The 22,433-nt window shown below is 46.4% G+C and overlaps 1 protein-coding gene across 2 annotated transcripts in view; it reads right to left on the reverse strand.

Annotated features, from left to right (window-relative positions):
• Positions 1 to 22,433, reverse strand: part of ZNF236 (zinc finger protein 236) — a 358,788-nt gene that overhangs the window by 239,403 nt on the left and 96,952 nt on the right. For both annotated transcript variants that reach the window (XM_082258772.1, XM_082258771.1), the window contains exon 13: positions 3,544 to 3,688. In XM_082258772.1, coding sequence (XP_082114898.1) covers positions 3,544 to 3,688 — 145 coding nt within the window. The remainder of the gene's footprint in view (positions 1 to 3,543; positions 3,689 to 22,433) is intronic.

Genomic DNA, 22,433 nt, shown 5'->3' on the forward strand with positions numbered 1-22,433 from the left:
ACCCCTCTTCACCGAAGTTGGAGGGCTGTCGACCAATACGGACGCCGTGACTCATGGTCCTTGGCGTTTTAGCGAGACGTTTAACTCGCAGGGTCAGTCCCCTCCAGTGGGACTATGTCGCGGCCGACCCAGCGCGGAGCTATGGCCTGCACGCGCTCGTAGGCTGAACTGGGGTGACCACTGGATCTCAACATCCCGCCCGTCGCCCAGTTCAGCTTTCTTGCTTGAAGATCTCACAGGAACACTGGAGAAAAAAAGCTGTCTAAAAAATCTTTTCTAAGAAAAAAATCCTGCCAGGACCGAAGATCCCAGCAAGGTATCTAGGTCCTTACTCCTGACTAGACAGAAAAAAAATGATTTGCTGTGGCAGAGAGAGAGAGAGGATATACCCTCGGGGACTGCCCCTGGGGTGTGGCCAGAGCATTTTATTTCCTGTCTAGTCCTACTCCTGTGGAGGCAACATAACCCGAAGGTGCTGTATCACCGAGGACTACGTCTGTCAATGAGCGATAGAGAAATCTATTTTTTTCTGGAGCAAATTCAGAAGCAAACATTACTATTTTATAGATTTTTATAGAGGCACATGATTCAGGGACCGACTCCACCGGCAGCCAACCAACAGCAGTCAATGATGTAGAAAAAAAAGAAACACCATCCTATCACACTCCTTAGAGATGTAACCTCAGGAGTGTTATGCAGGCTTCCCTCCTCCCCTCTAGCTCAGGGAAGGAGAAGAAGGAAAAAACAGCCCATGAGTAAAAAGGGGTACAGGAGCCTCTGCCCCTGCTTACCTGGGCTTGGATGGTGCTTGTGGCTCCTGCTCCTGCAACCACCGCTGGTTCCCTTGGCTACATTGCTGCAGAGGCCTCAGTGGATATTTGGTTGTTAAATTTGAAAATTCCTGGCCCTTTCGCTGCTGCCAGGACTGAAAATTACACCAGCAAAGGTCTGCCCCTTCCTCCTGCTTTCCAGTGGCTGGAACCAGAAGGCGTTGCGCTCTGCTGGAAGTCCTGCCTTTGCCGGAAGTAACATCACTCGCCAGCCAGGATGAGCAGAAGCCCAGGTAGCTGAGACGCTGGTCAGGGACCCCTGCCATCACCCATCCCATTCACAGAACAGGCCTCCTCGCCAGGCTAGGAAGAAGAAAAGCACTCCAGAACACCCCCCACCCACAGGTATATACATGCACATTTCCCCACCTGAAAAAAAGCGTAGCACATCCATGGTTTACCGCAGCCCTTCCACCATGGCAGGGGAAAAACCACAACTGAGGCCATGGTTGAAGTATCCTGCCTTTTAAAGATCGTGACTACAGTGTTTCCTGGGAAAGTGGGTGGAGCTACCCTCTCTCCAGGAGCTGTCCTGAAAGACTATTTGGGAAACATTGATCTTCGGATACTGCATAACACAATAAAGCAGTAAAACCCAATGCCAACATTTACCCTAAAATTCAAGACATTTATTTTCTATTTATACACTTTATTTTGAAACACAGATAAAAGGAAATCTGCTTTAAGCAGACAGGAAATTCAAAGCTGAAATGTAGCTAAAAATTGTTTTTATTCCTGTAGCTTTAGTTACCTAACTTATCTGTAATGAAATATGTCCTGTATCTTGCTGGCAACAGGACCCAGGAGAAACCATCACTCCAGGGATGTCGATTGTTTTCCTGGCTCTGAATTTCTGGCATTCCAGTGGTTGATAGCTTTAGTCCCCAGGCTGATACCAATAGAATAGGCTCCTAACGAGGACCCAACCCCTCCTTCACTGAAAAAAAAAGTTATTTAATTGCTTTCACTACATGTAATATGATCTCTGGATTGGGGGAGAAAATTCAGACTTTCAGCAGACTCCCCCATTCAGAGAACGGGTTACATGCAGTGGAACAAACAAAATAACTTTTATCAATGGATGAGAGGGCAGGAGGGGGTGAGTCCCGGTTGGGAGTTTTTTGTATTGAATTCAGCCTAAAGACCTGAATCAATTACCCACTGCAGCACCAAAGTTCAGAGCCAGGAAGAGGACCGGCATCCCTGCAGCTGGCCCAGCTTTCAAACACTCTCCTAAAAAAAAAAGGGTTCCACTATAAAGACCAGGAAAAAAATGCGTGCACAGAAAAATCAAGCCATCGTCATCTAGGAAATGGCCAAATGAAAGCAAAAGCTCTGCTAAGCACTTGTGTGCTGAGCCATTAAGGTCAGTACATCCTGTTAAACACAGATCTGGATGGCACCGAGGGACATCAGGATCTGTAATCTCTCTGAAATGCTCATCCTCTTTCAGCTGTCAGTTTGTAAACATTTTTGATGCAACCCGCGTACATGTAATGTACAGTAGTGATGGTCATCTTCATCTAGCGGGCGACGTGCACACTACTTAGTTAAAAGTTATCCCAAGGTTTCGACTGCCTAGGGGCCTCCCCAAAATTTTATCAGGCAGTGGCCCTGATTAGGATCATATGCTAGACACTGTCTCATGACCATGCAGCCGGATATCAGTATCTTTCTGGAAATCTGTGCCAAAAACGGATAGCTAATCTAGGCCTCTTGCAGTGGCCTTAAAGCTAAATTCCAGGTATGACAATTTTTGCATAGTCACATTGGTTCAGTCTGCTTGTGCCATAACTGGCCAATCCCTGTGGCAGATGGAAATAACTTTTGTAGGCACCACTACTACCATGATTGCTGCTGGCTTACATGTCCCATGCAACGCTGAGAGAATACTTTGCATTTTCTACATGAATTCTCTAATTGGAGAGGCAGGTCAGTGACGTCATGATCTTCACCTTATTCAATCATTGAGAAAAAGCAATATTTTCTGGATGGCATCTGTGCTGGGCAAGCTACCTCCCTTGTTCACTAAGCAGCAGGGTAGCCACTTGGCACTGGACCTGGAAGCCTACAGCAATCACTACAGTGGCACTGTCTACTACATTGACTTCCAGCTTCCACAGGGATCAGTGATCCAAGCTGAACCAATGTAATTATGCAAAAATATCCATACCTGAAATTCGGCTTTAAAAATAGAAGAAAGAAACTCCTAGAGCCATTATGCTGGGCTCCCTGAAAAAGATAAGAATATGGTAGGTGACAAGTGACAACCCAAGTGGCAACATCTATTCTTGCTGAAAAGCCAAATAATTTAAATTTTGGATAATGGGAGGAAAGAGTCTGGTACTAGTTCCCCAAGCACTGAAAGCATTTACAATGGTACAATCTGTTGCTTACTTTATTATGCTATTAAATACAGAACATTTTAATGTTTTCTATTACATGAATAAATATCAAAACATTTAAACCCCTAAGTTGCTCTTAAAGTATGGAAGTAAGGTTATGTTTATGCATATACAACTGTTCCAAGAAAAAGATGCCTCCTCCCCCGCCATAACACCACCCCCCCCCCCCCCCCCCCCATTCCCCACAACAAACTTGTTCTATTCTCTAGAAAGACTGCTGTGTAAAACTGTGTTTAAACATATCACGAAATATCCAAGGTGTTACATGTAAAATGTGGCAAATCAAATATCTTTAACAATACTATTACCTGATATGCTGTTTTAAGTGGCAGGACTTCTTATAGGCACGTTGACAATAGTAACACTTGTATGGTCGATCAACTTCATGGGTGTAACTATTAATAAAATAACTTTGAAAAAACTGACTGTTCCGAGGGATTGGCTGAATAAGACCTATAAAGGAAACATACAATTTTAGTATGGCAGTATTTAATAGTACCTAAAAGAGCAGAAAAATAAAATATAGTCTATATCTAGACTGCAAATCTTGTATCCAGCACTTGTATGATGTCCCATCCACACAGTTTCAGGCAGGACATTTGGGGTGTGCTTGCAAGCTTATACTCAATGTGAGCAGTACTCTGCTATCTTACAGAGCATGGTAAGAGTTAGGGGCTCCCTGCAGCAGCAAACTCAAGTGTTAATGAAATCAACTGGTACCAGGAGGCGCCTAGAACTCTTGTAAAAGGAACATTTTGGGTTTAAAAACCAAGGACAGGAGAATAATTATGAGAATTCACTACAGGAACACATAAACTAGGATTGCACAGGATGGAGTATAAGCTCTCAGGTAGACAGCTAACATGGGGTAGAGTATCAGCTCTCAGGTACAGGGAAGGCAAAAAAAAAGTTCATTGTCATATAATTCAATTCAAAACAATTGTAAGTGCAAAAAATTACATTGACAGTTGACCCCTCTTTCTAAGCTTTCCTCCTTAATTTTTCCAAAATTTGGACTATGCCATGTCTGCAATAAGAGCAATTTTTATTGATAGCACACATAAGCATCAATTCACAAAAGCAATACACTTGCGTTTTGGTTATTACAGTATTTTCGCACTTATTGTGAACTGAACATTCAGAAAATGATTTTAAGAAAAAAAAAAATTGATGAATATAAAAAAACGAATGTGAATCGACCTTATATTATGCTAAGACTACCTGCACATTAGGTCGTGTGTGTCCAATCCCAGAATTTGCACCGGTGCAGTATTTAGCCCTGTTGCCTGCAGCCTATTATTGTCTATTGCAGGTTTGATACTGTGGAGATTGAATGCTGTACTGTGTGGAGTGGTACTCATGTGTAGTGCTGTATGTGTTCAGGATCGTATGCCCAGGAACCAGGTATTCCTGGCATATGTTCCTGAATGCAAAGGACCCTAAACATAATTACCACTCGATATACTGTTCAACTGCAGAGTATTTCAGCCTCCTATAGACTTTTTTTTACACGCTGCAGGCAGTAAGGCTGGATGCTGCAACTGTACCTACCAGGCACAAAAAAATAAATAAATACTTTGGGAAAATGTATAGCGTCCACATAGCTTCATAGTTCTATATCAATTATCAAAACATTTAAAAAAAAAAAAAAAAAAGATATGTGGAAAGAGATATAAACAAAGAAATAAATGGGTCTTCTTCATAATGCACTAAAACAGGAAAATTTAAAGAATATCTGTGCTAAAGAGTCAAACTTTGGTAAGTAATTATTGGAAGATGGGATATGTATATATGAGTGTGTGTTTTTATTATTATTATACAAGATTTTTATAGCACCCACAGTTTGCGCAGCTCTTTACAAAATGAAGGCAGACATTACAGTTACAATAAAATTTGGTACAAGAGGAAACCTGCTCATTAGTGCTTACAATCTTAATGATTACTATTTTAATGATGTGATGCAATCACACAAAATTTACATTAAGCAATTTGAACCTTGCTATGATGAAATATGTTGTGTATTTTAGACATCCTAGACACCCGTTTGTGTTGACAGCTTTGTTCTGTGTCTCTGCTCCGATGATCAGTGGGTGCTGGCAGACATCCAGTGAGTAATCACAGCAGAAGCCACCCACCGGTGGTATGTACGCCCCCTAAGCGGAAGCGCAGAATCACATATACATATACAGTATATACACACACACACACACATATATATATACACACACACACACACACACACACACATAGGTGATTCTGCACAGGAGGGCCGTCCTGTACACACAGCATCTGCTATGAGGCGGTCAGGAACTGGATAAAATACACTGATTTGGGTTATTTTCACCAAAGAAATGTAGTGGACTACATTTTGGCCTACATTTATGAAGAAATATTATTTGTTTGCAAAATTTTACAACAGAAACTAGGAAAAACATGTTTTCAAGATTTTTTATATTTTTTTTCATGCATATTGCAAAAAATAAAAAACCCAGTGGTGACTGAATACCACCAAAAGAAAGCTCAGTTTGTGTGACAAAAATGATACACATTTCATTTGTGTACAGTTATGTATGAATGCACAATTGCCAGTTAAAGTAGCACCGTGCTGAATAGCAAAAATGCCCTGGTCATGAAGGGAGCAAAAGCTTCAGGTTAAGTAATTATTGATTAATACGCAGCACTTCTTTATGCGCCTGTGTGTACAGGCATATTGAAAACAACGGGCTGCATTTTACGTCAGTAAAATGCTGTAAGCCTGAAAACTGATGGTTGTCAAGAATCAGTGTACAAGAGGCCTTATATGCTGGGGAGCACAAATGCAGCTTGTTTTTAATTTACTTTTTATGTGTGTTTGTTTTAAAACAGACAGAGTTATTACAATTCTGAACATAATCAAGTTGCTATGAAATGACTGCATCCAGCACACGTAGGCAAAGTGTGACAAGACAGCATCTATAATGTGTGGAGTCTGTGGACGAGTAAGTAGAAAGTTGGCTCTGTAAAGCAAATAGCACTTTAATCACTTCTCCTTAGGTGGACGTCATATGATGTCCTGGAGTTTAAGTGGGTAAATCTGAATGATGCCTGCAGCTGCAAGCATCTTTGAGACATATTTTTTTCCCCGATTCCCTGTCATGTAAAAACAATCATAGCGGTAATTATTTTTACAGGCGATGGGAGGGGTCACCCCCACTCCTGCCACCCTCCCGTGGTTCTACCGAATTAACCCGCCAGAAGTTTACCATAGAGTTGGCCGAAAACCAGATGATCCCCAGTCATCTCTCTGACTCTCGGAGGTCGGGCGGGAGATTATGACGTCACGTCCGGCTCTGGCAGTTGTAAACACTGCCGTGTATTTGGCTGGAGAGCCTGAGATAGTTTTTTTTGTTTTATCTCAGGCTTTCCGGCCTAGAGGAGAGATATAGGAACTTCTAGACCCCACATCTCTCCATAAAGAGGACCTGTCATGCCCTATTCCAATTACAAGGGATGTTTACATTCCTTGTATTAGGAATAAAAGTGCTAACAAAAAAAATTTAAAGGGAAAGTGTCAAAATAAAAGTAAAAAAAAACAAAAACATTTTTTTTAGTAAAAGGACCAGCATCCGCATATGTAAACGGCGTTCAAACCATCATGGAGGTATCGCTGCGAACGTTGTAACTTTTTGAACTTTTTAAAGCTTCTCCTATGGAGATTTTAAAGTACCGACGTTTGGCGCCATTCCACAAGTGTGCGCAATTTTAAAGCATAACATGTTAAGTATCTATTTACTCGGCGTAACATCATCTTTCACAATATACAAAAAAAAATCGTGCTAACTTTTGTATTTTTTTTTTTTAACCACTTCCCGTCGGCGCACTGCTTATTTACGTCGGCAGTGTGGCTCTCCCAGGCAAAATTACGTTAATTAACCTCATCTGCCTGGGAGGCGCGCTCCTGCCCTCGATCGTCAGCGGGAAGCCAGTGCGGGTGTCAGGCGGCTCCGATTGACACCGGCGATCTCTCCTCGCTGACAGAGAAGGACAAACGGCTGATGTAAACAATGCAATGATCACAGAGATTATATGATCCTACTATAAAGGATCTCATGTCTCTATGATCATTTCACAAGCCCAACCCCCCCACAGTTAGAATCACTCCCCTAGGCTTACATTTAACCCCTTGATCACCAATAGTATTAACCCCTTCCCTGCCAATGGCATTATTACAGTAACAGTGCATATTTTTAGCACTGATTACTGTAGTAATGTCACTGGTACACCCAAAAGTGTCAAAAATGTCAGTTAGGGGTCCGATCTGTCCGCCGCAATGTCGCAGTCCCACAAAAAATCACAGATCGCCATTACTAGTAAAAAAAAAGAAAAAAAAACAATAAAAATGACATAAATCTTTCCCGTAATTAGTAAACGCAATAACTTTTGCGCAAATCAAGCAAAATACGCTTATTGTTATTTTTTTTATCAACAATATGTAGCAGAAAACAAATTGGCCTAAAATGTTAAAAGATTTTGATTTTTACATTTTTTTGTTTTGGGAATGTTATATAGCAGAATGTGAAAAATATTGTTTTTTTTTTTTTTTTTTTCAAAATTGTCGCTCTTTTTTTGTTTACAGCGTAAAAAATAAAAAAAAATCGCACAGGTGATCAAATACCACCAAAAGAAAGCTCTATTTGTGGGAAAAAAGAACGTCAATTTTGTTTGGGTACAGCGTCGCAGTCGCACGTCCGCGCAATTGTCCTTTAAAATAACACAGTGCAGAATCGCAAAATAGGGCCTGGTCATTAAGCAGGAAAATCTACGGGTCTTAAATTGGTAAATTAACTTGTTTTTTTTTTTTTTTTTTGGTTAATGAACTTTTTTTTTTTTTTTTTTTAAATGCATTCAAAAAATTGCTGTGAAAATACCATGTGACAAAAAAAGTTGCAATGACCACCATTTTATTCCCTAGGGTCTCTGCTAAAAAACGTATACAGTGCCTTGAAAAAGTATTTATACCCCTTTAAATTTTCTGAAAAGTGTGGTGTGCACAGAGTTGTATAAAGTACTCGAAACCCATACTTGAGTAAAAGTACAAGTGCTCGATCAAAAAGTGACTTGAGTAGAAGTGGAAGTGCTCGATCAAAAAGTGACTTGAGTAGAAGTACTAAAGTATTCATCATTTTTTGTACTTAAGTATTGCAAGTAGTTTTTTTTTTAATTTTGCTACTCAAGTACTGAAAGTAAAAGTACCAGTAGTTTTTAATAAAAAATTGCTACTCAAGTACTGAAAGTAAGAGTACAAGTACTGTGTTATGTAGTTATTAAAGAAAGAAGTCAAAAGTTTATTAAAGTTAAAGTTATTAAAGTTAAAGTTATTAAAAAGTTATTAAAGAAAGAAGTCAAAAGAAGTCAAAAGTACACATGACATTATACACATTTTTTTGAGCTTCATGAAACCTGCCATCTACTGTTCTGGCAGTGGTAATTTTTATAATTGTAACGAGTAACTATGCAGCACAAAAAAAAATATTGGAGTAGAAGTATTGAAATCATCGAAAAAATGTAGTGAAGTAAAAGTGGAAGTAGGAGAAAAAACAGAATTTTTGTAAAATCTTACCTGTAAAATTCCTTTCTCTGAGTCCTCCGACAGTCGCCGCCTCGTCATATTCGTCACAATGGGGTATTAGACTTTGCTCCGAAGGAGTAGCTTGGCAACAGAATATGTTAACATTAAAGCTTTTAACATATCCCACCCACAGGGGGTGGTCCCCTCAGTCAATACCCCCCTACTTCCTGCAACCATATCTCAGTTTCAGTGGAATACCAGTAGAGTATACAACCAAACCCCAAAAGAGGGGCGGGGGCGGCGACTGTCGGAGGACTCAGAGAAAGGAATTTTACAGGTAAGATTTTACAAAAATTCCGTTTTCTCTTACGTCCTCCGACAGTCGCCGCCTCGTCATATTCGTCACAATGGGGACGTCCCAAAGCAGTGCAAACATGAGGGGTGGGAAACGCAGCCGCGCCGTAAGACAACGCAGTCTCCACATCAAAGAAAGGAACCTTACCAAAGGAAGGACACCAGCTGGGCAACATGAAAAAAACTTGCTCAACAGGAGCAACAACCCAGGAAAAACAAATAACCCAGGGATAAAAACGTATCCCAAACAGCCAGGGGTCCAAAACAAAGGACCCTAAGGAACTGCCGCACTAAGAACCTTGCGGCCAAAGGAAGCATCTGCCGATGCCTGAACATCTACTCTGTAGAATTTTGTGAAAGTGTGTACGGTCGACCAGGTCGCCGCCTTACACACCTGGGCCACAGAAGCCCCATGACAACAGGCCCAAGACGTACTCAGACATCTAGTAGAGTGCGCCTTCACAGGCACAGGAGGAACTTTTCCCTGCAAAGCATATGCCTGTTCAATGGTCTGTCTGATCCATTTGGCGATGGTAGAAGCCGACGCCGCCATACCCTTCCGAGGACCCTCCGGAAGGACAAACAAAGAATCCGTCTTGCGAAAAGACTCAGTCGATTTAAGGTAAACCCTTATCGCCCGAACAACATCCAAAGAGTGCAACCTCACCTCCTTCGGATGTGTAGGCTTCGCGCACAGCGAAGGTAAGACAATATCCTCATTGAGATGGAATTCCGAAACTCGCTTCGGAAGAAAAGAAGGATTAGGTCGCAAGACCACCTTATCCAAGTGAATGACCAGATACGGAGACTTGCAGGACAAAGCCGCCAGCTCCGACACTCTGCGAGCCGAAGTGATCGCCACCAAAAAGGCGACCTTTTTGGACAACATAGACAACGAGATCTCCCTGATCTGTTCAAAAAGAGCACGTTGTAACACAGATAGAACGAGATTCAAGTCCCAAGGAGGCAGAGGTTCCCTCCTAGGAGGGACCAGATGCCGCACTCGAACAAAAGTGGCAACTAAGGAGTTAGAAGCCACCGGACGTTGAAAAAGAACGGCCAGCGCAGACACCTGACCCTTGACCGTAGCCAGCGCCAAACGCTGGTCGACACCCGTTTGAAGGAAGGACAACACTCGAGAAACCGAGTACGTGCGAGGTGAAAACCCCCTGGACTCACACCAGGCAAAATAGGCCTTCCAAGTACGGTAATAGACCTTCCCTGAGGAAGGTTTCCTCGCATTGATCAAAGTGTGAACGACCTCAGGGGAGAGACCCCTATCCTTCAGGACCTCGGTCTCAACAGCCAGGCCGTCAAAGCCAGCGACTGTAAAGCAGGATGGAATATCGGGCCCTGAGACAGGAGATCGTCTCGAAGAGGTAGACGCCATGGGGCGTCGACCGCCAGATTCACGAGGTCTGCGTACCAGGACCGGCGAGGCCAGTCCGGTGACACAAGAATCACCGTGCTGCATTCCGAGTGCAACCTGCGGAGGAACCTGGACAGCAATTGAATCGGTGGAAACGCATACATCAGTCTGTACTGATGCCACGGAGCTACCAACGCGTCTGATGCGTCTGCCCGAGGGTCGCGCGTCCTTGCCACGAACCTTCTCACCTTGTTGTTCAGACGAGACGCGAACAGGTCCACATCTGGAAGACCCCACTTCGCGCACAACATCTGGAAGACAGTCGGGTGGAGAGACCATTCCCCCTGATCCAGGGTCTGGCGACTCAGATAGTCCGCCTGCCAGTTCTCCACCCCCGGAATGTGAACTGCCGTTATCGCCGGGACATGAGTCTCGGCCCAAGACAGAATGTCGGCCACTTCCCGAGCCGCTCGGGCACTCCTGGTGCCCCCTTGGTGGTTGATGTAGGCCACCGCCGTGGCATTGTCCGTCTGCACCCGAACCGGACAGCCCTGCAGTCGGTCCGTCCAGCGACGAAGGCAGAGATTTATTGCACGCAATTCCAGAATGTTGATCGGAAGGGAAGACTCCCCCTCCGACCAAGTTCCCTGGGCGGACAGAACGCCCAGAACACCACCCCAGCCCGACAGGCTGGCATCCGTGGTGATCACCGTCCATGAGATAGGACGAAAGGACTTGCCCCCCGATATCATCGGGGACCGGAGCCACCACAGAAGATCCCTTCTGGTGCGAAAGCTCAACGAAATTAGAAGATCCAGAGATTGGGGTCGCCCGTCCCACTTGGACAGGATCTCCGCCTGGAGACCCCGCGTGTGAAACTGGGCGAAGTGAATCGCCTCGAAAGCCGAGACCATCAATCCCAGACATCTCATGCACGTCCGGAGGGACGAGCACGGACTGTCCCTGAGGGACCTGACTTCCTCCTGAAGAGTCCTGAGCTTGTCTTCCGGCAGGAAGACCTTCGCCTGGATCGATTCCAGGATCATTCCCAGGTAGGGAAGACGAACCGACGGACTCAGCGTCGACTTTGGAAAATTTATCGTCCAACCAAACTGTAGAGTTCGCATCGTGACGGACAGGTCCTTTTCCAGACCCTGGCTGGACGCAGACCGAACCAGAATGTCGTCCAGATACCCCAGGACAGAGATGCCCTGAGCTCTCAACAAAGCCAGAACGGGAGCAAGCACCTTGGTGAAAACCCGAGGGGCCGAGGCGAGACCAAAAGGCAACGCCACGAATTGGTAATGATCCTCCGCAATGGCGAATCGAAGGAACCTCTGGTGACCCTCGAAAATCGGGATGTGAAGGTACGCATCCTTCAGATCGATGGAAGCCATGAATTCCCCCGGAACCAGGGCAGCCACCACCAACCGCAGGGATTCCATGCGGAACTTGCGAACCCGTACAAATCGGTTCAAAGCCTTTAAGTCCAGAATTGGACGAACCTTGCCCTCCTTTCTGGGCACAGTGAACAGATTGGAATAAAACTCCCGAAATCTGTCCCGATGAGGCACCGGAACCACCACTCCCTGAGCCCTCAGATCCCGCACCGCTAGGTGCAGGTCCCGCAAACGCTCCGGAGACAGCTGAAGATTTGAGGGAAAGAATCTGCTCTCCGGCCGAGAGAGAAACTCGATCTTGTAGCCAGATCGAACGATTTCCTGAACCCACCGGTCCCGCACGCGGGCCAGCCAGGGTTGAAGAAAAAAGAGCAAGCGTCCCCCCACCCCAGAACTGGGTGAGGGCGCCCCTTCAGGCCGCACTGTTATGGGTAGAGGGTCTGGACTGACCGGACTTCTGTTTACCAGACCACGGCTTCTTTTGGGAGCCTTGACCCTTGAACGGTTTGCCCTTGTAGTGCGACCGAAAGGCACGAAAGGACCTCTGAGGAGGCCGAAAATTAGTATGCTTCTTACCAGGAGCCCCCTTAGCCTTGGGAAAGTGGGGCAAGAGCGTGCTCTTACCACCCGTGATCCCCTTAATCAACGTATCCAAGGACTCCCCAAAAAGGCGAGATCCATCATAAGGCAGATTGGCTAAGGTCTTGCGCGAAGATTGGTCCACCGACCAACACTTCAACCAAACCAGGCGGCGAGACAACACCGCCACGCTTTGTACACGTGCAGCCAACGGCACTAAGTCCAAGTCCGCATCACACAGGTACATGACACCCTGATGGATTTGATCCACCATATCCAGTGTCGCCGGCAAGGCCGAATCAGCCACTAGGACGCGCCTAAGCACCTGCGTCCAACTTGCGACAGCCTGGGCTGCCATAAGAGAGGCAAACAGAGCTTTAAGCATCGAACCCGTAACAGAATAAGTATGACGGGCAAGAGACTCCAGTCTCCTATCCGTGGCATCTCGGAACACCGGGGTATCCTCTGCAGGAATCGCAGTGGATTTGTTCAAAACCGCAATGGCGTGATCCACCGGGGGTGGCACACACCACCGTTCATCAGTGGCAGGCGTGAAAGGATAACGCAGCCTGAACCTACTTGGCACAGCAAAAGGTTTGCGTAAATTGCGCCATTGTTCCTTAACAGCGCGCTGAAAATCATCAGTGCAGGGAAAGACCTGCGATGTCTTGCGTCTTTTCTGCGTCCCATAAGCCGCCAAGGCAGCGGGAGGACACAGCTCATCCTGCAAACGCAGCGTTTGTTTTATAGAAGCAACCAATTCATCCATGATCGCAAGCGCTTCAGGCGAGCCAGGGGGAGAATTATCAACCCCTTCAACCTCAGCCTCCACCTCGGACCCCACGAGATCCAGGGAGGAAAGGGACCCTGATAAGGAGACCCCAGCCATAGCAGCCCCATCACCTTCACCCTCAGAATCAGAGGAAATAGAAACTCTGGGTCTTTTAGTGGATTGAGCAGCCACCAGCATCTGCACCTGAGCAGCAAGGTTAGCCACCACTTCGGCTAAATCCCCCCCTGGGGGGGAAACAGCAGTCCCCTGGCTTCCCACCAAGGTGGCAGGAAATTTGCCCTCCTGAGAATCCGTTTGCCCCAAAAAAATATGCCAGAGAATAAAGGGTTAACTGCCCCTTTAACAAGCGCGGCGAGCGCAGCCCACCGCACACACACACAAACACAATGAGACCCCCACAGGGATAAAACTGAACACAGGCAATGGATATAGGAAGGAACAGAAGGATAAAACCTGAGGAGACCCCTGCTGCTGCTGCCGCCTCGATCGGTGTACCCAGGAAAGAGGAAGTGATGCAATCAGGGCGCTCTATTAAAGCCCATGGAAGGCTACAAGAAAATGGCCGCCCGCAGTGAAAACATGCGGCTGGAGCGAGCGCAGGCAAAATGGCGCCGTTTGGCGCCGAAACCGCCGCTCCCCCACTACTGTGATGCATATAACACCACCCATGTAAAAAAACATGGCGGATCGCCGCAGCGATCGCTGTATCGTGCCCCAAACATGACAAAAACATGCCCCACAGCACACAGCCCTTCACACTGTACACAGGCTGACACAGACAGTGTCACACAGCCCCCCCCCCCCCCTGCAGCCCACAGCATGCAGCCAGAGCGATAGGGAGACAAACAGTGTGAACAGAGGCAGGTTACACAGTCCCAGACTGACACCCCCCCCGACAGACAGGTCCCCACATAGATACACTTACCTCTTAATGGCGTGGGGAACCCGCACAGGCGAACAAGCCGCTGCACATGAGGCAGGGAGAGTCGCATCCAGGACGCACAAAATCGGGGTTAAGAAACCGCACAGCGTCCAGTGAGGTAGCCACCTCACCAATCATCCCTGCACCGAACAGGGATGGGTCTTTCATTGTGCCAGGAGCGTTACCTGGCTGAACGCTCGACGGCAGGCTGGGAAGCCACTGACCCACGACCTGCGACCAGGGGGATCAGCCCGAGACCCAGCCCGCACGAATCCTCTTCATCAGAAGAACTAACTAACGCTGACAAAAAGAACAGCTAAGTAAAGAGAGAGAAAAAACTCAAACAAAAAATCAAAAAAAAGAAGAGAAAGGCTGAGGCAAAAAGCCCCAGCATAGAGAGATCCAGCTACTCCTGACAAGCTAGACATTGAAACTGAGATATGGTTGCAGGAAGTAGGAGGGTATTGACTGAGGGGACCACCCCCTGTGGGTGGGATATGTTAAAAGCTTTAATGTTAACATATTCTGTTGCCTAGCTACTCCTTTGGAGCAAAGTCTAATACCCCATTGTGACGAATATGACGAGGCGGCGACTGTCGGAGGACGTAAGAGAAAAAATTATACTCTAGGAAAGTACAGATACCGGCTTTCGGTACTTAAGTACAGTAGTGAAGTAGTTCTACTTCGTTACTATACATCTCTGGGTGTGCATTTGTATTCATCCGCCTTTAGGGCTCTTTCAGACGGTCCACCTCCGTAGGCGGATCCGTGCTGCTCAGCAGGGGATCGTAAACACAGATCCCCGCTGAGCAGAAAGGTGAAATCTCCCTCTCCGCTCTGTGTGCGGAGAGGGAGATGTCAGAGCCCCATGCATCTCTATGGGGGAATCGGATGAGAGCGGACCGCCTGTCCGCTCTCATCCAACCCGAAACCCCTGGACGGATGAAAAATAGGGTTTCCATCTGTCCGGATTTCACAGACAGGATCGGATGCGGATGGCAGAGGGTGTCAGCGGACATGTCACCGCTGACATCCGCTGCCCCATAGGGATGCATGGGGGATTCGATCAGATCCGCCTAAAAAACTGACAGGCGGATCTGATCGGATCGTTCGTGTGAAAGGGGCCTTACTCTGATACCCCTAACTGAAATCTAGTGGAACCAATTGCCCTCAGAAGTCACCTAATTAGTAAATAGAGTCCACCTGTGTGTAATTTAATCTCAGTATAAATAAAGCTGTTCTGTGAAGCCCTCAGAGGTTTGTTAGAGGACCTTAGTGAACAAACAGGATCATGAAGGGCAAGAAACACACCAGACAGGTCAAAGATAAAGTTGTGGAGAAGTTTAAAGCAGAGTTAGGTTATAAAAAAATATCCCAAGCTTTGAACATCTCATAGAGCACTGTTAAACCATCATCCAAAAATGGAGAGTATGGCAAAACTGCAAACCTACCATGACATGGCCATCCACCTAAACTGACATGCCGGGCAAGGAGAGCATTAATCGGAGAAGCAGCCAACAGGCCCATGGTGGTAACTATGGAAAAGCTGCAGAGATCCACAGCTCAGGTGGGGGAATCTGTCCACAGGACAACTATTAGTTGTGCACTCCACAAATCAGGCTTTTATGAAAGAGTGGCAAGAAGAAAGCCATTGTTAAAAGAAAGCCATAAAAAGTCCCGTTTGTAGTTTGTGAGAAGCCATGTGGGGGACACAGCAAACAGGTGGAAGATGGTGCTCTGGTCAGATGAGACCAAAATTAAACGTTTTGGCCTTAAAGCAAAACGCTATGTGTGGTGGAAAACTAACACTGCACATCATCCTGAACACACCAACCCCACCGTAAAACATGGTGGTGGCAGCATCATGTTGTGGGGATGCTTTTCTTCAGCAGGGACAGGGAAGCTGGTTAGAATTGATGGGACGATTTTTGAAAGTGAGAAGTCCATATGAAAAGTTCATGAATAGGACAAAATCTAATGGTAAAAAAACTTTGTGCTGTATAGAAGAAACAGTGAAGCAAAGAGACAAATGGCTTCTTACCAGATGATGTTGGCTTCCAAACTAATGGAAAAGCCAAATGTGCATAAAGGGGTTAAACCCATCAAGTGCAGATCATTAGAGAAGACCTTCAAAATGTACTCTCAGGTAGACACATGGAGTGCAGGTTCACACTGTTCCAACTTGGTCGCCTGACAATTAGAGGACCATGCTGTGTAATGGGAACCATTCTAATAGGAGCGACTCAAGTCGCTCCGACTTAGAAAAAGGTTCCTGCACCTTTTTTTCACAATGTCGGAGCGATTTGCATTGACTTCCATTATGTGAAGTCGGTGCAAGCCACGCCGAAGTCGCGGTGCACGGGCGACGGCATTAGTCGCCCGAAGTCGTGTCGCCCTAGTGTGAACCGACACGGAAACCACATAAATGTAAAATGGGAACACAGGGCACATAGCGTGATACCGTTTAAAACAAAGGTAATCTATTAAAAGTTATTACACACACATGTTCGTAGAGACAAGCAGGCATATCTTAAATAAACAGTGGAGAAAACACAAGCTGCAGCATTCAATCGTATAAAAGCCAGCTTGGGGGCGTGGTCACGACATCTCTGGTACTGATGGGTTTAACCCCTTTATGCGCATATGGCTTTTCCATTAGTTTGGAAGCCAACATCATCGGGTAAGAAGCCATTTGTCTCTTTGCTTCACTGGGTGCTTCTATTTGTTTTCTCTGTCGTGAGAGGAGTGCCGTCACCACCTGCATGCTGGGACTTGTGGTTCTTCTATACAGCACAAAGTTTTTTTACTATTGGATTTTCTCCTATTCATGGACTTTTCATATGGACTTCTCACTTTCAAAAATGTTTCTGGATTTACGTGTACATATATTTAAGAATTTTCTTTGATAACCATTACTATTTAGCGCTACACGTTTTTTATACAATCTTAGAAGAAAACCTGTTAGAGTCTGCAAAAGACTTGAGACTGGGCAGAGCTTCACCTTCCAGCAAGACAACAACCCTAAACATACAGACAGAAGGAGTCTGCATTTGGTCGCAGTGTTCTGCAGGCAGCTATGTAAATCTTTTGTGGTCTGATGGAGGTATTTATGGTGTCCCCCTTCCATATGCATTGCTATGGGACATCCCATATGGTGATGAATATGACTCTGTGTCCAGTGATGCACGATAAAGAAATATGGATTTTTCCTACAGCTTACCTGTAAAATCCATTTCTTGGAGTACATCACGGGACACAGAGGTCCCTCCCCTCTTGTATGGGATGTTTATTGCTTGCTACAAAACTGAGGTACTTCCTGTGCAGGAGGGGTTATAGAACAACTGGAGCTCACCTAGAAAAAACATACACCCTCAAAGAGAAAAAAGATCTCTCAGACAGCAGCCTGCAAAACCTTGCGACCAAAAGAGGCATCCGAAGATGCCAACACATCTACCTTTGTAGAATTTTATGAACGTGTGCACCGATGACCAAGTTGCCGACTTGCAAACTTGCATCACTGACGCCTGATGGCGAAAAGCCCAAGAGGCACTCAGCGCCCTGTTAGAATGTGCCTTCTCCGGGAAAGGAGGAACCTGACCCTTTAGTGAATAATCCTGAACCACTGTCTGCCTGATCCTTCTGGATATGGTCACAGCAGACGCAGCCAATCCTTTACGAGGTCCTTCGGTAAGGACAAAGATAGAGTCAGATTTCCTGAAAGATTCAGTAGCCGCCAAGTACACTCTAATTGCCAGAACCACATCCAAAAAATGCAAAGCAATTTCCGTGGGATGCTTGGGCTTAGGTGAGAGTGAAGGCAGCACAATGTCTTCATTCAAAGGGAAATCAGAAACCACCTTCGGAAGAAACAACTGATTAGGTCGAAGTACCACTTTATCTCTGTGGACCACCAGATAAGGTGAACGGCAGGACAGCGCCGCCAATTCAGACACCCTGCAGGCAGAAGTAATAGTCACCAAAAAGGCAACCTTCTGAGATAATGTAAGCAGAGGAATCTCCCTAATGTTTTCAGAAGGAGGTTTTTGAAGAACAGATAACACTAAATTCAGATCCCACTGAGGCAGTAGAGATCGCCTCGGAGGAGCCATATGACGCACCCCCTGAATAAAAGTGTAAATCAGGGCATGCGTCGCTAAAGGACGTTGGAAAAAAAAAGCCAAAGCCGACACTTGGCCTTTGATAGTGCCCAAAGCCAAACGCTGTTCAATCCCTTTTTGAAGAAAGGCCAAAACCCTAGCTACTGAAAACAAGCGAGGGTGCATTTTCAGAGATTCACACCATGAAATGTATGATTTCTACATACAATGATAGATCTTCCTGGAAGTAGACTTCCTATCCTTCAACAGTGTAGGAATCACAGAGTCAGAAAGATCTCTATCCTTCAATACCTGGCTTTCAACAGCCACGCCGTTAAAGCCAGCGACTGTAAAGCAGGATGGAAGATCGGTCCTTGAGACAGCAGATCTTCCCTGAGAGGAAGTCTCAAAGGAGCATCGGTGACCAACCTTATCAGGTCTGCATACCAAGACCGGCGAGGCCAGTCTGGGGCCAGAAGCCTAGGTAGGAGTTTCAGCGGAGGGAACGCATAGATCAACAGATACTAACCCCATGCAGCCACCAGTGCGTCTGTGGCGTCGGCCAGAGGATCCCTCGACCTGGCTGCAAACCTCTGAACCTTCTTGTTGAGTCGAGAAGCAAACAGGTTGACATCGGGTGTCCCCCACCAGACACACAGGAGGTGAAACACCTCCAGGTGCAGGGACCACCCCCCCTGATCCAACACCTCAGGTAATCCACCTGCCAGTTTTCCACACTTGGGATGTGCACAGCAGAGAGAGCTGGAACAAAATTCTCCGCCCAATACAGGATCTCAGCCACATTCCGGGCCGCCAAGACACTCTTGGTGCCCCCTTGATGATTGATGTACGCCACGGCCGTGGCATTGTCCGATTGAATCCGGATCGGACAACCTTGCAGACAAGTTGTCCAATGACTCAGGCAAAGCATTAACGCTCTGAGCTCCAAGATATTTATTGGCAGCTTGGACTCTTCCACTGTCCAGGATTCCTGGGCGCAGAGCCTCCCCAGCACTCCTCCCCAGCCTGACAGGCTGGCGTCTGTGGTTACCACTGTCCAATACAACGGAAGGAAGGACTTGCCTTGGTGTAGAGCTGACGAGTGAAGCCACCATAGAAGAACAGACTTTGTGTTGGAACTCAACTGAATCAAAGTGTCCAAGGATTTTGGATCCTTGTTCCACTAACAAGAATCTCCCTTTGTAAGGGTCTCGTGTGGGACTGAGCAAACGGAACTGCCTCCAAGGTTGATACCATCAGACCCAAGGCCCACATGCAAGACCGCAGAGAGGACAGATTGCTTGCCAACAGCAACCGGATCGTCCCCTGCAATTTCTGCAACTTGTCCAGGGGAAGAAAGACCCTTGCCAAAGCGGAATCCAGAATAAGGGCCAGATAAACCAGTCTCGTTGACGGTATCAGGGCGGATTTTTTAAAATTGATGTTCCAACCAAACTCTTGCAGTGTTCGGACAGTGATCGTCAAGTCGCCCAACAGGGCTGAATGAGAGTCCACCCTCAATAGGAGATCTTCCAGGTACCCCAGTACCGAAATCCCCCATTGGCGCAGTAATGCCAACACCGGGGGCCAGCACCCTGGCAAAGACCCTGGGGCGGAGGCAAGACCAAAGGGTAACGCTGCAAATAGATAATGCACCTCTCCTAAAGTGAAGCGAAGAAAACGCTGGTGTCCAGCGTAGATAGGGATGTGTAGATATGTGTCCTTGATGTCTATGGAGGCCAAAAAGTCTCCCTGGTGTAGGGACGCTACTACCGTGCGCATGGACTCCATTTGAAACTTCTGTACCCACAGAAAGCGGTTCAGAGCCTTGAGGTCCAGGATTGGACGCGCTTTGCCTTCCTTCCTGGGCACAGTAAACAGGTTTGGATAAAACCCTTGAAAGCATTCCTGAAAGGGAACTGGCACAATCACCCCTTGTGACAGCAGATCTTGTACCGCCTCTCGTAGATCCCTTAACCAGTCTGGAGATAGGCGCAAATTGGACAGACCAACCTGTCTGACGGTCGAGACCGGAATTAGATATTGTACCTTGATCGGATCAGTTAGTGAACCTATTTGTCCTGAAACAAGGAAGTCCATGGTTCCGGAAGGAAGTAAAGACGTCCCCCCCCCACCCCAGAAATGGGTGAGGGTGCCCCTTCATGGAGACAAGAATTTGTCTGCAGATCCGGATTGGCCTGTCTTTGGTTTACCCGACCATGTCTTCTTGGAACCCCCCAGAAGACCTGAATGGCTTTCCTTTTTCCTGCGACCCGGAGGCACGAAAGGGCCGCCTATGAGCAGTAAAAGAAGAAGGCACTCATCTAGTATGTGGTGCCTTGCCCTTAGAGGATTGAGGGAGAAGAATACTCTTCCCACCTGTAAGGCCTTTGATCAACTCATCAAGGGAGGATACAAACAACCTCTCACCCGTAAAGGGAAGGTCAGAAAGAGCCTTTTTGGAAGCCTAGCCCGCAGACCAGCTCTTTAACCACACCATGCGTCTAATAGCAATCCCCACCGCAGACATTCTGGCCACCAGGGGAGCTGCATTCAGTGACGCATCACGTATATATAGCAAGGCTTGAGCCATTTGATCCATGAGCTCAATCAGCTCCCCGGAGAGAGCTGTTTCGCTTCCAAGTCACCTTTAAGTAACTTCACCCATTCAGTGATGGTCTGTGACACCAGGGTGGTCACAAATATTGGTTTCAATATTGAGCCCGCTAACACATGTAAATGGCGGGACAGCGACTCAATCTGTCTATCAATGGGGTCTGTAAAGGCCGGGGATTCTTCCACCGGGACCAGAGTAGACTTATTCAGTCTGGAAAACTGGATAATCCACCTTTGGTGGCACAGTCTATCGAGTGGAAATTGCATCCGCAAAGGGATAACGGTGTTTAAAACGCTTGGGCACCACTAACATGTGCTTGATGCGCCCCCACTGTTCATTGACAACATAGTCGAAAAGTTCCAGGCAGGGAAACACCTTGCCCGATTTCTGGGATGCCAAAGGACACCTGCGTTCCTGATGCTGTAGACTCATCCGCCATTTTTAAAGTTTCTTGCACTGAAACTAAAAGTGCTTCCACCAATGCACTTTCCTGCGTGGCAGCTGACACCATCAGAATACGATGATACAGATCCACCAAGGTGGGGTGCGTCTGCGGCGGCCATATCTGCCTCAGAATCTGAAGATACTACAGAGGGAGGCCAAGGCAAAGGGTGGTTACGGCTAGCAGTATTTTTTATTATTAAATCCACTTTTGACACCAGACTTTCCAAAACTGCTATAAAAGCAGACAGGGGCTGCGACCCAGAGGGTCCCGCAGCCGCACTGAGGGGGTCTGTAGGTGAAAATATGTCCTGGGACTCCATTTTCACTGAAAATAAAAAGATGTCGTGTCACTTTAAAAAAGTGCAAAAAACATGATCAAGCACCTGCACTAGCGGTATAGCAAGTCCCAGCCTAACACAGTCTGTCAGCAGTGTGAGTGAGGAATACCTACAAGGGACCCAAAAAACATTACCAAACGGATCAGGAGGCTTTCAGGAACGTTCTGTGCAGCAAAAAGAAACGATATGACACAGGAAAAAGAAAAGCACCTAGGTCATGCCTAGAGTCTTTAATGTCTCCCTTTGCTGTGTCAGCGATCGTGGACTACAAGGAAATGGCCGCCCCATGCATTCCTATTTGGAACTATCAAAAAATGGCTGCCCATGCATTGCAATGAAGAAAAATGTAACATTAATGCAGAGCAAAAAGTCTACAGCAAAATGGCAGCCCCCATGGCCCAGGGGGGTCAGCAGACAAAAGATATCAGGGGGTCAGCAGACAAAAGATATCGGAGGGTCCCCAGAAGGAGACCCCCCCCCCGCAGAACCTGTACCTGTGATAAACTGCATACTCTAAGGTCCCTGAAGAGGATATGCAGCCATGATTTGAGGTTAGGATCAATGAGGTTTAACCTTAGATTAGGGAAAGGTTTCTTTACTCTTAGAGTAGTAAAAATGTGGATGTGGGACTCCCTCCCCCAAGAAGTGTTATTGGCTGAGAGTGTGAACAAATGCAAAACACTTGTAGATTTCTTCTTCATGAAACAGAATATACAAGGCTATGGGAATTCTTAGAA

Source organism: Pelophylax lessonae (assembly GCF_965119305.1).
Source record: "Pelophylax lessonae genome assembly, chromosome: 5".
NCBI classification, from domain to species: domain Eukaryota; kingdom Metazoa; phylum Chordata; class Amphibia; order Anura; family Ranidae; genus Pelophylax; species Pelophylax lessonae.